Source organism: Pipistrellus kuhlii, unplaced genomic scaffold (genome assembly GCF_014108245.1).
Source record: "Pipistrellus kuhlii isolate mPipKuh1 unplaced genomic scaffold, mPipKuh1.p scaffold_m20_p_4, whole genome shotgun sequence".
NCBI classification, from domain to species: Eukaryota; Metazoa; Chordata; class Mammalia; order Chiroptera; family Vespertilionidae; genus Pipistrellus; species Pipistrellus kuhlii.
In genome coordinates this window covers 41034873-41050394 of record NW_023425540.1, presented here as the reverse complement: position 1 = coordinate 41050394, position 15522 = coordinate 41034873, and the positions used below count along the sequence as shown (strand labels likewise).

Below are 15522 nucleotides of genomic sequence, written 5' to 3'. Positions count from 1 at the left end.
CCGCATATGGATGATTTCTAAAGGCATCTATATCCATTTACTCTTGAGAAAATAAGGGAAATGATATTTTTAATTTTTAAAATGAACTAGAGGCCTGGTGCACTAAATGCATGCACTCGGGGAGGTCCCTCAGCTCAGCCTCACAGTTCTGGAGCCCTCAGGAGATGGCTTAGACCCACTCCTATCATGGAGGTGGGAGAGGCTCCCACCACTTGTGCTCGCCAGCCATGAGCCCAGCTTCTGGCTGAGTGGCACTCCTCCTGTGGGAGCACACTGACCACAAGTTGGCAGCTCCTGTGCTGAGTGTCTGCCTCCTGGTGGTCAGTGTACATTATAGCAACCGGTTTCACCAATTGGTCAATTTGCATATTAGCCTTTTATTATATAGGATTACACATATAGAGTATAACAATGTTAGCTGAAACTTTTACTGTTTAATTACCTTTCATATTTATCTCATAATTAATTTCCTTTATAAGTATTTATTAGGTGTCTGCTAGGATCAAGTCTTGCTGCTAGGTACTATGAGGGATGCAATTCCTGACTACTAAGGGGCTCCCCATTTTATGGGGCAACATATGGACACACATGATACATATGGGGCAGGGAAGTTCTGGGTATGGTTTGAGCAAAGAAGCACGTTTTCACTTTTCAGTTCTGTCCCTGCAGCCTGGTTGATGTGACTGTAGCCCACCAGGTTCAGCATGGCAATAGCAGGTGAGACAAAAACAGGTCATTCCAGAATCAGCTTGTGAAGAATTACTGAACTTTTTGCTTTATCAATTGATATTATTTAATGTTTATGAAGCAGAGCATTTTGGCTTAAATTCCATACTCACCTTTTATGAGTTTAACTTCCCTCCTCACAAATTTTCTCATTTATTATATAGGCACAATAACTTTTATCCTTCAAATATTATTTTGATATGTGAGGAATTACATGTGCATACTGTTTTCAAACTTCAGAATGCTCATGTAATATTCAGTTCCCCATTATTTCATACCCTTCCCTCCTTTATTTGATAGCAGTGGCAACTATAGCTCCATATTATCTTTCTCTTAAGCATCTTATTGTTTGCTGCTTAAGGTCACTTAATCTTAAGTGTATGATCATTTGCATTCTGAATTGCAACTCCTTCAATTAGTTTTCATAACTGTTGACTTTAATAGGAGGTGGATAGCACAGGCAAAGGGAATTGGATTTTGAACCTTTTATTATGATGAGATCCATTTGATGTGGTCCAAACGATTAGTGAAGAAAAGCTGCTGTCCTGATAACTTTCCAGTGTGAAGTAATGAGAATTGGATTTGCTTATTAGTTTACTGTACAGAAAAAAAAAAGGCCCCAATGATGATATTCAGCACATGTTTCTTGAGCTCTTCCTGTGTACAAGACATTGTGAGCATTTAAGGAAGTAACAGTGTAAATAGCCAGCACCTCCTCTATTGGAGCTAATGGCCAGGATCTCCTCTCCTCATTGCTAAAGAGAAACATGCATGAGACTTTACAGACCCAAGCTCATTATTTGTTTAACGAAAAATGCTTTTTCCCCCCTCACAACTGGTGAATTAGCTGTTATCATAACCTCAGTTTTTAAAATGAGGAAAATTGAGGAGCACTAACCAGTAAGGAAATAAGCTGATGCCTCACAGACCCATTGCCACATTCAAGACCCTCACCCTGCCTGCCATAGTCAGGTTTCTTCGTTTGTATTTTACTGATTGGCAGCATAGAGGATATAAGTGAATGTTGCAAATACTTATTTTTTTAAAAATCATGTGGAATTGAGAACTGAGTAAAGAAATATTTGTGAATTTGACATAACAACAAGACAGCTTATGTGAAACACTTTGTAAACTGTGAAGCCATATATATTTGTGTTTGTTTGTTTGTTTGTTTGAATGACTAGTGAGGACACAGCAAAGATTTAGAGTCCTATGGCTTTTGGTTTATATTATAATGCAACAGTTCACAGCCAATAAAGGGAGGTTGGTTGGTCAAGAGAACTGATAAAGTAGGCATTAAATAGTGTGGTTTGAGGACTAATCACTTTTTAAACGGTTACAAATTTCGTGAAGGTGTCCAATTCAGCGTAGGGTGTTTAGAAGTACACAACTAAATGGTACAGAGTTCTTTCTGAGGCTGTCATGCAGTCTAATTAATCAAAGCTGGCTCCCTGGGTCAGCCACTCTACTGACTGGCCTGCAATAAATGGCCTTCCTGCCTGCTACATTTCTCCACCCAAACATTGCACAAACCAAGGACAAGGAAACTCGAGGTGCCCTTCATGGCAATATTCCTAAAAAGTCAGCCTCCTGAAGTTGTTTAAAATCAAAGTGTCATCATGAACGTCTCAGTACTTTCATGAAGTCTGTAAAAATCGTGCAGCATGGAAACTAAAGCAAGAATCCAAAGGCATTTGAGTTTTCTACATTAATTATTTTGGAAAAGGAAAATCAGATAATCTGTAACTCCTAGTACTGCAATTCTAAAAATGAATGACTTCTTGATTTAATGACTCGCACAATGATATAGTGCACCTTCATGAAGTGCTAAGCAGCTCTAATTACACGTTTTATAAAAGATCTTAGTATCTAAATTTAATTACACGTTTTATAAAAGATCTTAGTATCTAAATTTAACTTATCGAGTGAATGATTTATTAAAAATTCACAGGGAGTCAATTTTTGGTGTATTAATGTCATTTTACAAATAAGGTCTGATTAAGATGGTTGCTTATCCACATACCCTTGTCCTTTTTATAAACAGTGTTTAAAGGTTTTAAAGCAATGGGAGAAATGTTAGTGATGTGCTTAGAGCTACTTATTCTCTGCTCATGAGATATAAAAAAGAGATGTTCCCAGTGGGAAACATGTTTGTAAATTTTAAAAATATGATATTCCAGCTAAAAATTTCTTTTCTTCATATTTTTAAACTCAAACTGATGTATACTTTTAATAACAGACAAATGCTGGACCTTAATAGTAATTAAAATATATAAAATATGCTTGGTGGCCATCAATGACCAAGTTGGCTTCTATAGAGTGGCACTTAATAATGGCAGTGTGGTCTTTTAACATTTTCAGAAATTCTGAAAAATTATTGTATATTTTATAATAAGGTTATTATATTTATTATACAGATCTAATTTGGCAAAAGTTGAGTATATTATATGAAATGTTAATGAAATTAAGAAAACAAGATGTTACCTTTTATAATTTACTAGAGGCCCAATGCACGAAAATTCGTGCAAGAATAGGCCTTTCTTCCCTCGGCTGCTGGCCCCAGCTTCCCGCAGGCACCCAGGACCCAGGCTGGCTTCCCTCCACCCTGGGTACGTCAGGAAGGGTGCCTGGAAGATGTCCAGTCTAATTAGCATATTACCCTTTTATTATTATAGATAATATTACTTAATGAATTTCCAAAACTGAATTTAAAATAAATGTATGTCCTAATGAAATATTATAAAAGTCAAGTATAGGTAATATAAATATATGTAAGTTTTAGATGGATTTAGGTCTATTCTGTTTTTAAAATTTAAACAAATTTGTTATCTGAGATCATATATTTGAGTATTTTATGCTTTAATCTTAGTATTTTAAATTTTTATTAGGAAATTCTCCTAAATTTATGTCACAAATTTAAAGAAAAATAAGAGAAGAGAAAATAGTTAAAATATAAGTACAGAATCCCAATATGTAGTTGTGAATTTAGACATAAAAAATTAGAAATATAAGTATTTTAATATTTGGATTTACTGAGTGGCATACATATGGTTGGGTAAAAAGTCAGAGAGTTTACCTGTTTTCTTTATAAAAACAATGTGTCAACATGTTTTCTATTATTTATAACATAGCACAAGTTATTACTGTAATGTTTTTAAATGTTGACAGATTTACACATTGCTTATTTTTTTTGTGAAATCACAACTGACACTAGTTATAAAAATGTAACTTAAAAATTTATAGTAGTGTGAAACACTAAGTCAGTGTGAAAATAATTCTGATACAAACTTAGAGGAAGGCTAAGAAAAAAAACAATAGATCAACAGATATTTATTGAGAACTTATGATTTATGAGGCATGCCAGTCACTAGGAGTATGAAATATGAGATAGGCCTTTTAAGGGCATTATTCTTTTATTGGCATGATCACCAGCCAAAGGGTAATTGTACATAATGCAGTCATAACGCAGAAGGGAAGTGTCTGTTCAGAAAAAGGAAGAAGAGAGTGCCCTGAGGAACAAGACATATTTCTTTCATGTAGTGATCTGTAGCCTCTGTAAAGTGTGTGTGGCCTAAGTGGTGCCATGATACAAATCAAAATCATTTTTAAAATATCTCTTATCAAATCTAACTACCGCATTTCAAATGTGGGTTATGTCTAATAACATTCACCTTTCTTTCTGATTTGTTTCCAGAATGCTCGGGCCCATTGGGAATTGAAGGTGGAATCATATCAAATCAGCAAATCACAGCTTCATCGACCCACCGAGCTCTTTTTGGACTCCAGAAGTGGTACCCCTACTATGCTCGCCTTAATAAGAAGGGGCTTATAAATGCCTGGACAGCAGCAGAAAATGACAGATGGTCATGGATTCAGGTAACAGATGGGATGGGATGAGATTCCTGCTAAAGAATGGCCAGAGTCACTTCAGAGAGAACGCCATGAGAGCCCAAAGTGGCTTTTCTTCATGGTCACAGAGGAAAAGACAGTTTACTTAATAGTCCAAATTGGCTATCCACTCTGAAACTGTGAAAAACATACATTCCATTGATGAGGGTTAAAAATTTTAAATCTTTGGGTTATGAATTTCACTATTTAAGGTACATGTAAAAGAAAGGGTTTTTACCATAATTGAAGGCATTTTAATATATACTTTCATTTATTATCATCAACAAGCTATTTTTCAAAACAGGAGAACACAATGCTTGACTGAATTAGAAAGCGATTTTCCAAAGATGGAATAGATGGTAGCAATTCCAGTTCCATATATTAAATTCAGTTAAATGCTTTTTGGCCACTTAGCTGAAGTGAGACAGTAAATTACATATTAGGAGGACACAAAAGGTGCTCAAACCTGTTTTCTGTGAAAAGATTATGCTCTGTTGGAGGCATTAATAATATCTAACAAGTCATTGATGAGTGCTAAATAGAAGGAAAATCCAGTACACAATGGAGTCAGAGAAATAGGTAATTAATTATCATGAAAAGCTTCTCGGGAAAGATAGATTTTGAGGCAGGCCTTAGAATAATGTCTTTCAATAGAGACTAGAAGCCAAGGGAATAGCATGATCAGAGAGGTCAGGTGAGAATCTGGACAACATCACAAAGAAAATCATGATTTGTGTATAGGCTGCTGGAGGAATGTGTTTACATTTAGAGTGTGAGTTTAGTGTGCCTTAGGGTTTTTACTTACTAAAAGCTTTAGCTTTATTTCTTTGGATTAGTAAGCTATTACAGAATTATGATTTATTTAGGTAGCTGATCTGTTTTATCTATTTACTACATATTTTGTGCCAAGGTAATTTTTAACATGGGACTCTTCGATGTGACATTATTAGGTGCAGTGTATAGGGGCTGCTTTACATGTAGTTGATAGGAAAGGAAATTAATTTATGGCCAAATAGCTTATTTTAAGAATAGGGCTATAATTTTCTTCAGATGATTTTTTTTGTTCAGGTTTCTTTTACATATCCTGTATATGTTTATTTTACATATCCTGTATATGTTTATTTCATCCATATGACTCTACATGGTTACCTGATATATATTTTTTTGTTTTATGAATTTATATTTGCAGAAATTACTTCTTTTAATATATATATATATTTTTTTTTCAGAAATTACTTCTTTTTTATATAATTGATTTTTTACAGAGAGGAAGAGAAAGGGATAAAGAGTTAGAAACTATGTTTCTCGATGAGAGAGAAACATCCATCAGTTGCCTCCTGCACACCCCCTACTGGGGATGTGCCTGTAACCAATGTACATGCCCTTGACTGGAATTGAACCTGGGACCCTTCAGTCCACAGGTTCAATGCTCTATCCACTTAGCCAAACTGGTCAGGGCCATAAATTGATTCACATTATTTTTCTAACCTATAGCCACATGTGCAATGAGAATTCCAGATAAAGGTAATGGCACATCCATATAGTTTCAATTCCAGACTAATGAATAGCCCATCATAGTTTAAAATAGGCCTTCCCCACTCCCCAAAAGTGCTTGCATTCTATTTGCTAAAAATTAATCCAGAGACCATTTTTATTTGACTATTATGAAATGCATTAGTGAATTTAGTTCATGATAAAACTTTAGAAATTAAGATTTAGAACAGAAATTGCAGGACAATTGAAAGATGGTATCACCAGTTTGCATCAAGGTTTCTGTTCAGCAGATTATGCTTGTGAACTTCAGTGACTGCCATGTTTTCAATAAACTATAAGTAACATGCTTTTCCAGTGGTTTCTCAGAGAAACACTGCATTAAAATTTCTGACATTCTGATGTCTGATATTTCATTTTAGTTTGTTCCAGTTTGTTGCTTACTTACCACTAATACATCATTATGCCTTTCAAAGTATAAATGAATGTTTTTTAAGCCCATGATAATAGGTAGATAGATATAACCTAATCAACTTACATAGAATATTTAAATATTTATTTTACTTTTTTAAAATATATTTTTTATTAATTTTTTTTACAGAGAGGAAGAAGGAGGGATAGAGAGTTAGAAACATCAATGAGAGAGAATCATCGATCAGCTGCCTCTTGCACACCCCCTACTAGGGATGTGCCCATAACCAAGGTACATGCCCTTGACTGAAATCGAACCTGGGACCTTTCAGTTTGTATGCCAACGCTCTATCCACTGAGCCAAACTGGTTCCGGCATATTTATTTTACTTTTAAGAGCAATTTATTATGATTACTATTATTATAATTATTTTGCTATTAGTGTGCAGATTATAATGAAGTCTTAGAGAATAATAGTAAAAATAAATAAAAAGGGTTTCATATTGAATGAAGATATCTTGCAAGTAATGGGAAGAAAATTGAAAGTTCACCATTGGTATTCATTAACTAGAGACCTAGTGCAGGAATTCATGCATGGGTGGAGTCCCTCTGCCTGACTGGGGGTTAGAGTCCATTGGGACTGGCCAGCTGTGGGGAGGATCACAGAAGGTGGCTGTGGGAGCGTACTGACCACCAGAGGGCAGCTCCTGCATTGAGCAGTTGCTCTTTGGTGGTCATCATAGTGGAACACTGCCCTTTGGTGCATATTATAGCTACCTGCTGTTCATCCAATCATCTGGTCCTAACAGTTGCTTAGGCTTTTATATATATAGATATTTGTGATTGTGTTCAGAGTATATATTATGTATTGTATTATTTAATAACTTACTGTCTAAGTTTTTTTTAAAAATATAAAAGGTTATCCCTTAAAAATCATATTTAAGGGGCTCTGGGAAGACAGATCATGTGCCAACTTTTCTGTGTCGAACATTATTAATTTTCTTGTCATTTAATTTTTAATCAGTCCTTCAAATGAAACATTCAAGCACTTTGCTTAAACTCACTTAAAAGGAGCATAGTATTCTCTTAGTTTTTCAGGTGAATGACTCACATGCACTAATTAGTATTCAAATCCATTTTATTCCTTGTCTTGATGAATAAAAATTAAAATTACCATTTTAATTTTAACACACTCAAAAAGCAATCATTGATGGCACCTTAATATTCATAGTTGGTTCTGGATGTAAAGGATTGGTCTAGTGAATAAAGTAAAACAGAAATATGGTATTATTTTCAAGTTTTTTTCTAATCTTTATTTCCCTAAATGATTTTTTCCAGTGAATAAATTGCCACCTTAAACACTAACTGGTTCATTAGAATATCAATTTCTCCTTCTGACTGACATGTTAGAAATAGCAACTTTGCACAATTATGGAAATACTAGAGGCCTGGTGTACGAAACTTGTGCACTTGGGGTGCGGAGGTAATCCCTCAGCCTGGATTGTGAGAGGGCACATGCCAAGCCGAGGGACCCCAACAGTGCACGATCAAGGCCAGGGAGGGATGATGGAGTTTTGGCAGCTGGGGAGGGACCACAGGAGGGCCCCAAGGTGTGTCCAGTCCATCTCACTCAGTCCCGATTGGCCGGAACCCAGCAGCAAGCCAACCTACCAGTTGGAGCGTCAACCCCCTGGTTGTCAGTGCACATCATAGTAAACAGTTGAATTGCCTTAGCATATCATTAGCATATTATTCTTTGATTAATTGAATGGCCAACCGGAGACTTAGCATTTTATTCTTTTTATTATATAGGATGTCTTGGGTTAGCTCATATAAAAATGCAAAAACTTATTTATACCTTGTGGGTAGTTGGCTACCTGACTTAGGTGAGTCAGGATGACTATTTGTTTATTTTGAAAGATAATTATTTCTGTTATTTTTCTTTTTTATAGCTACATGTATTAAAATACTATATGCTTAAAAATTTTCTGAAGTAATTGGGTTTTAATGTATTTCCAGTTTCATTTTTTCTTATTTCAACAAACATGTACTGAACAAATATCTCCACTGTGTTCTACTAGGCACTATAGAAAAGACAATACTTGCCTTCAAAATGCTCTCAAGGTATAGAAAAGCAGTCCTGGCTGGTGTGGCTCTGTTGAATAGGTGTCATCTGTGTATGGAAAGGTTGCCAGTTTGACTCCAAGCCAAGGCACATGCCTGGTTGCGGACTTGACCCTTAGTCGTGTGTGTGTGTGTGTGCAGGAAGCAGTGGTTAGATGTTTCCCTCTCACATGGATGTTTTTCTCTCTCTCTTTCACCTTCTCTCTGAAAAATCAATAAAAATACATTTTTTAAAAGATATAGAAAAGCAAACGAGGTAAATATAACCACAAACTTTTGTGACCTCATCTCTTACATCATCTGCTAGCCATTTTGTTTGCACAAATGGCCTACCTTTAGTAGAACTTTTGTTAAACTAAAAACTAGTTGAACATAATATATAGAATATGAAAGAAGAGAAATCCCCATTACACTATGTATATATGTATGTATGTATGTATTACATAGCTATCTCATTACCTGCGAATCAATTTGATGTGTGTACCTAGGCAAAGCCATAATTTTCCTTTGAAAGATAATTTACCAGTATTTTCAATACTAGTATTTTATCACTGCAAAAAATTGGTTTTGATCTTTCTCTTTTTTTTTTTTTTTAATTGATTTTGTACAGAGAGGAAGGGAGAGAGATACAGAGTTAGAAACATCGATGAGAGAGAGTCATCGACCAGCCGCCTCCTGCACACCCCCTACCGGGGATATGCCCGCAACCAAGGTACACGCCCTTGACCGGAATCGAACCCGGGACCCCTCAGTCCCCAAGCCTACGCTCTATCCATTGAGCTAAACCGGCCCCGGCTGATCTTTCTCTTTTAATAACTTATTACCCTTTTTAGAAAATGTGAATATGATCTTAATATGTCCCTTTTCCATACGCCAGAGTCCGTGGGGAAGAGATACTCGTTTCTCGAGCTTGAATGTGCACAGAAGTCACATGGCTCACTGGGTGAAAAGAGAAGCATGTACATTGCCCCACAGATCTCCTGCAGGTCGTCCCTGGACTGCACTGTAACATTGTGTTTCCTCAGCTCATAAACCCTGGATTTGTACTGCTCGAGCTACATTCAAACATCAACCAATGAAATTTAAAAACTCTTTTGCTTGATGATGTGGCACTTTGTGGTTGGAATTGCAGGTAGGGATAACCTCACAGGTAGGAGGAAAGGAAAGAACAGTGAAGAAAAATGAGGAAGGATAGTGGGAAATATGTGACCCAGAAAATCTCTAAACCATAGGAAGGCAGAACCATGTTCTATAGCCTGGTCAGAAGTGCATCCACTTTTAGTAGCAATTCATAAGTAAGTAGTCCATTGTACAATTTATAAGTATTTTCAACTGTTAATGTTCCCAAATGGCTATTTTATTCTTTATTGTTAGAAAATTTAAAATATCTCAAAGCAAAACCATCTGACTTTTGCATTTGTAAACAAATTAATAGTGTAGAAAACATGGGCCCAGAAAAGAATTATGCAAGTGCAAATTATGTTACAAATTTACATCCTGTAGTACAAATTCCATAAATAGTTGGTTGTTGTTTTTTTCCCCCCTAAAACTTTGTGAACAGTAGAATTCAAAATGGTGTAAAAAGTATAGTAACATTTATTTCACTGAAAAGTCTGTATATAATACCTGTGAAAAGTTCCTTGAGACACAGAAACAATTTTAAAAAACACAAAACTTAAGAAGTAGATTTTGTTTTTCAGGTTGTTTCTAGTTATAGAGTCCAAATTACATATGTATGTGTATTGTATATGCATACACGTATGTATGGGTTCTAATCTATCTTTACTGCTTCTTCATTTAAGCAGAAAATATTTTAGCCTGTTTTTTTTTCCCCCTGGAAAAATAAAAGCTACATTTCCCTTTCAACTCCCATCCTTTTAAAACACCTCTTTAAGCCAATTACCTTGGGACATTAATATATTGCTTTTCTAATTATAGCTTTAAAAAACAAAACAAACCCATAATAATCCTGGATGGAAAACTACTGTTTTAAGGTATTTGTTAGAAATAAGCTTTCGTGCATAGGCAGGTGTGTTTAAAAAAGGTGTTAGTTTTTTGTTTTAAATGCAAGTCACTTAACATTAAGTAAAGATGACTTCTTGCCTCTGTACAAAAAGAATATATTTAGTCTCTAATTATTTGGTCATTTATCACATTCATGCTAACATAGCTTTAAAGGATGTGTTTGTGAGCTTAACTTCAGATTCTATGAGCTATGGAATATATGATTAAGCATGTAATGATTATTCTCTAATTTAAAACAAGCTGTACAAGTAATCTCTTCTCTTTCCTCTAAGCTGCTTCCTCTGACTTCCAGCACCTGAGGCCTCATTGGCCTGGATTTCTTGCTGATCCTCCAATTCATTTGGCTGTTTGCTGCTCCTGTGCTTTAGGCATATACTGTACACTTTAAGGTTCATCTACCAGCCTTCTTTAAATTCTGCTCTTTTATCCCCTTCTCTATAACATGATTCCTGGAATTCCTGCTTTTTACCTCCAAAGATGGAAGTGACTACAGTGTCCTTTTTCTCCATTCTGCCAGCTATTTATTTATTTTAATCATAGTAACTAACATACCTTTGCAGTTACAATTTACCTTTCTCTTTCTTGTCCTTTACCCACTTGAGCATAGGAATTACATCTGATTTGAATGGATTTCCATAGCACATAGAATTTAAAAAATGCAATAGGTACAGATTATTGAATAATAGAAGAAGGGAGAATATTGAACAAAACAAGTGTTTGAGAGGTAATCTTTATTTTCACATAGTCCGTGTACTGCACTGAGTAGTACTGAAAATGCCCAAACAATTCAATTCACTGTATTCAGCTATTATATATTGACTAGGGGCCCTGTGCATAAAATTTGTACACATCAAAAGGGAATTAATTAGAGGAAATATTTTAATATTGCTATTTGCCCTTTATAATACAATTGTCAGAGATGGAAGAAAATTAGTAAGATGTATATGAAAACCTTCCTCCTGTCAGAATCTGGGGTGCACCACAAGACCTAGAATCAAGTCCCTGCCCACCAACCACACGTGCTTCAAAAATGCAGGAGACCCAGACCCAGCCAACCCCACCCCTGTCAAGCCCATCTGGCTGTGTGTGTGTGGGGGGCACAGCCTCAGGTCCCCCGGCCCGGCACCAGGTGGGGGGCACAGTCTCAGGTCCCTGTCAAGCCCACACAGTGGGGGGCACGGCCTGAGGTCACTTGCCCTGGCCAGGCACCATACAGATTCAGGTTCCTGTTATTCAGTTGTGATGTTATGGTGTCACAGCTAATTTGCATATTCCTCTATTATATAGATAGATAATTGGGTTGTGCCATCTAAGCACCATGCCACTGCTATCATATGTGGTACATCTACCCACAATACAGAGAATGTCTTATCCATCTGGGCAGCAGGAGGATCACACTTTCTGCAAATCTGAACAGCCTATACTTTCCTCTGTAATCAATGTGAACCGCTTAATAGGCAACATTAATTGGGCATGGGTGATATTTGTAAGGTGTTTGCCCAGAGGTCTGCTAACTACTAAGTCCTGAGTACCAAACCCCAAAATATTCATCTTCTTCATTTATGTTGTGTTCCTGAAATGTTAAAAATTAAGTTTACCTTCCTGCATATTTTTATGAATGTTATCATAATTACACTATCATTGTTTAATATGTTTGTTATAATTATTCATAAAATATAAAATATAAAATATAAAATAATATATAAAGAGTTACAAGGAATAGCTTTAACACGATTTTTACTATTAAACTCTTAGTAGATAACTCAGTAAAACACCCTATAGGAAAGACTTTTTTTTTTAATCATATTTGCTATGTATTTTGGCCATGAGAAAAACCTTGTTAATTTAACTTCTGTATTAACAAATGTTGAGACTTTAAAGGCCCTGTGTTTCATTTTCATGAATTACCAGGGTTATCTTTTAGCTTACAATACTGGTGGAGTGAAGTGACCATAATCTGAATTGATTGTAATTAACCAGTCACCAATGTTGTGGAAAAAAAATTAAACATTCAGAGTTCAGAATCTTTACTTTCATAATCTACTTTGATCAAAGTCTTAGCTCCCTCTTCAAATCTCTTCACATGACTATCCGGCCAGCCTCCGGGCTATACTATATTCCAATATCTGGCACCTAGGACTAAAGGAGATAGTACACTGATTTCCTATCATTTTTCAGAGTTTCTTATAGTAACTTTTTCTATATTATTAAAAGCACTCCTCAGTATTCCTGTGACTGTGAATTCAGCTTCAACCAAAGATGCTGAACGGGCTTATGAGATCGGCCCTATAAAGAAATGCTGCTTATGAATTAGTCTGCCAGCCACTGCCCCAATGCAACAATTCATCCTAATATGACTGCAGGGGTATCTCCTGCACGGCAGAGGGTCTGCTGACCGCATGTCCTGAGTCCCTAGGGGTGAGAAATGCAGGGAAGCAGGGGGGAAAGTGAGTTTGAGCTAAAGGTTTGATTGTACCTTCATGTTGATCTTCTGGGAACTAGTTGGGTTACTATTTGGATTGGGCTGAAGGAATCTCTTATTTCCACTGTAGACACTGAGTGAACTTGTTCTGCTCAAACACATCGGTGAAAACCTCCTTGTGCTGAAATTGTGACCAAGTACCAAGCCACCTGGCCTGGTTCTGAAAGCTTTATTTTCCTGAGACTGTAATTAATCGGAAACCCTTTCCATTTGGGAGCGTTTGTTATTGTTGTTTAAAATTAGCTGACAAGTAAGTTATCTTGGTAATTAGTAAAAGTTACTATATTCACGTATAGGTATGTTACAAGTGAATCTCATTCTCCATAGTATTATATATTAGTGTGAAGAGGCTTTTAACAGCTATCACTATGTGTTATTTCTAGTGTTTTACATGTATAAATTCCATAATTTCATGTAATTGGTATTATTATAACTCTAATTATTCAGATGGGGAAATCTAGGCACAGAAAGATAAGATGTCCAAATCTAGTAAACTAGTAATTTGCACAGTTGAGATTCAAATGCAGGCATTTTGTGTGAGAGTCCAGCTCTAAACTACTGGTAGTCTCTGTATTGTTCATTTTTTAAAATTTTAAATTCTTTATTGTTGAAAGTATTGCATATGTCTCATTTTCCCCATTGACCTCTCCCCTGCTGCTCCCACCTCTCAGCACATGCCCTCACCCCCATGGTGTCTGTGTCCATGGTTTAGGCTTATATGCATGTATACAGTCCTTTTGTTGATCTCTGCCCCTTACCCACACCCTCCCCTACCTTCCCTCTGAAGTTTGATGGTCAGTTCTATGCTTCTATGGCTGTGGATCTATTTTTGTTCATTAGTTTACATTGTTCATTATATTTCACAAATGAGTGATATCATATGATATTTATATTTTCTGGCTGCCTTATTTTGCTTAGCATAATGCTCTCCAGGTTTATCCATGCTGTTGCAAAAGAAAAGAGTTCCTTCTTTTTTATAGCAGTAAAGTATTCCATTGAGATGTACCACAGTTTTCTAATCCACTCACCTGCTGATGCCCATCAGCTGTGCTATCCTTTCTTTGAAAGCTCTTGGAAGTTCTCTTATACATTTGGGGGTGGTAGTTGGTATGATGAAGTCTTTGATTTTCATAAGGCTTTTAAGGTGCCTACCCTATCTGATAAAAAGTATATTTTGCTCATAAGCAAGAGTTCACCTCTAGCCTGAGAGAGTGATTCTCAAACTCAACTACATAAAAATTTCTGGAGAGCTTTTTAAATGTGGTCCCCATCCTTAGTTTCTGAATTAGTATTTCAGAGTTGGGACCAGGGGACTACAGGGTGAGCGGTCACCCCCAGTGGGTTTTGATATTGGTGGTGTTGAGAAAGAGTAGTAATCACCATCCCGGTGGAGATCTCAGTCTGGCGAGAGAGACGTACTTAATCATACCTGAGCCTTTCTCATTGTCAGAAGCAACTTAATTAAATAAATTAAGATGTTGCAGAAGTGCATTTCACTCTTTAAAATGAGATGTCTGTGTGAAACATTTCAAACCAATGGAAGGTATCAAGTATTCACAAACCCAAGACCTAACTCCTTCAGCTGCTTTGGTGACATTTTAAACTTGTATGGCATCTGCCTTAAGTGGGATCTCCCTTCCCCCATGAACTAGATATAGTGATTATTAATTGTTACCAAAGGATTTTTCTCTATAACATGAGGCCTTCAATAATTCACTTAATTAGTAAAGGTTGTAAAAATATCTATCTTCTTCTGAGACCATGCTTTAAATATGGTTTATTGTGAAATCCTCAGCCAGGTCTTAGGAATATTTAAGGGATAAATACTTATTTTCTATTCAATATTAACATAATGAAAACAAAAAAGCCATTTACCTCTCCCCAGCTGCTCCCATCTCTCAGCACATACCCTCATCCCCCTAGTGTCTTTTACATTTTTATTACATTTACATTTTAATTATTAAAGTTGAATTTAGCATATTCACCATTTCTGAGGACTTTTTTCCTGACAGAGGAACTAAGAGAAAGAAAGTCATAAGGAAATGGAGAGAACTCCAGGTATATCAGGGGCTGGTCTTACTCTACTGAAAAGTTGGGTATTTGTAACAGGAATGGGAAGGTAAAAATTTATGAGGATAAGGAGATACTAGGATATTGAATACATCAGCGCTAGACAGAAGTGGCCCTTCATGGTTATTGAAGGGTTTTCAGCAGGGTATGGACACTGTCAGAACTAGAGTTGAAGAAGATAACATGTCATGTATATATTGTGACTGGCCCACAGAATACCCAGTGCTTACGAGCATTTAGTAAAATGCTATTGGATGAGTATTGAGCTGAGTGCAGAAGGGAGTCAAGGAACAGGCACACCAGTTA

General features: G+C 36.3%; 1 protein-coding gene across 2 annotated transcripts in view; it reads left to right on the top strand.

Moving 5' to 3' along the window:
- The window catches only part of EDIL3 (EGF like repeats and discoidin domains 3), a 349377-nt gene that overhangs the window by 221621 nt on the left and 112234 nt on the right, over positions 1 to 15522 (top strand). For both annotated transcript variants that reach the window (XM_036410081.2, XM_036410080.2), the window contains one exon: positions 4421 to 4602. In XM_036410081.2, coding sequence (XP_036265974.1) covers positions 4421 to 4602 — 182 coding nt within the window. The remainder of the gene's footprint in view (positions 1 to 4420; positions 4603 to 15522) is intronic.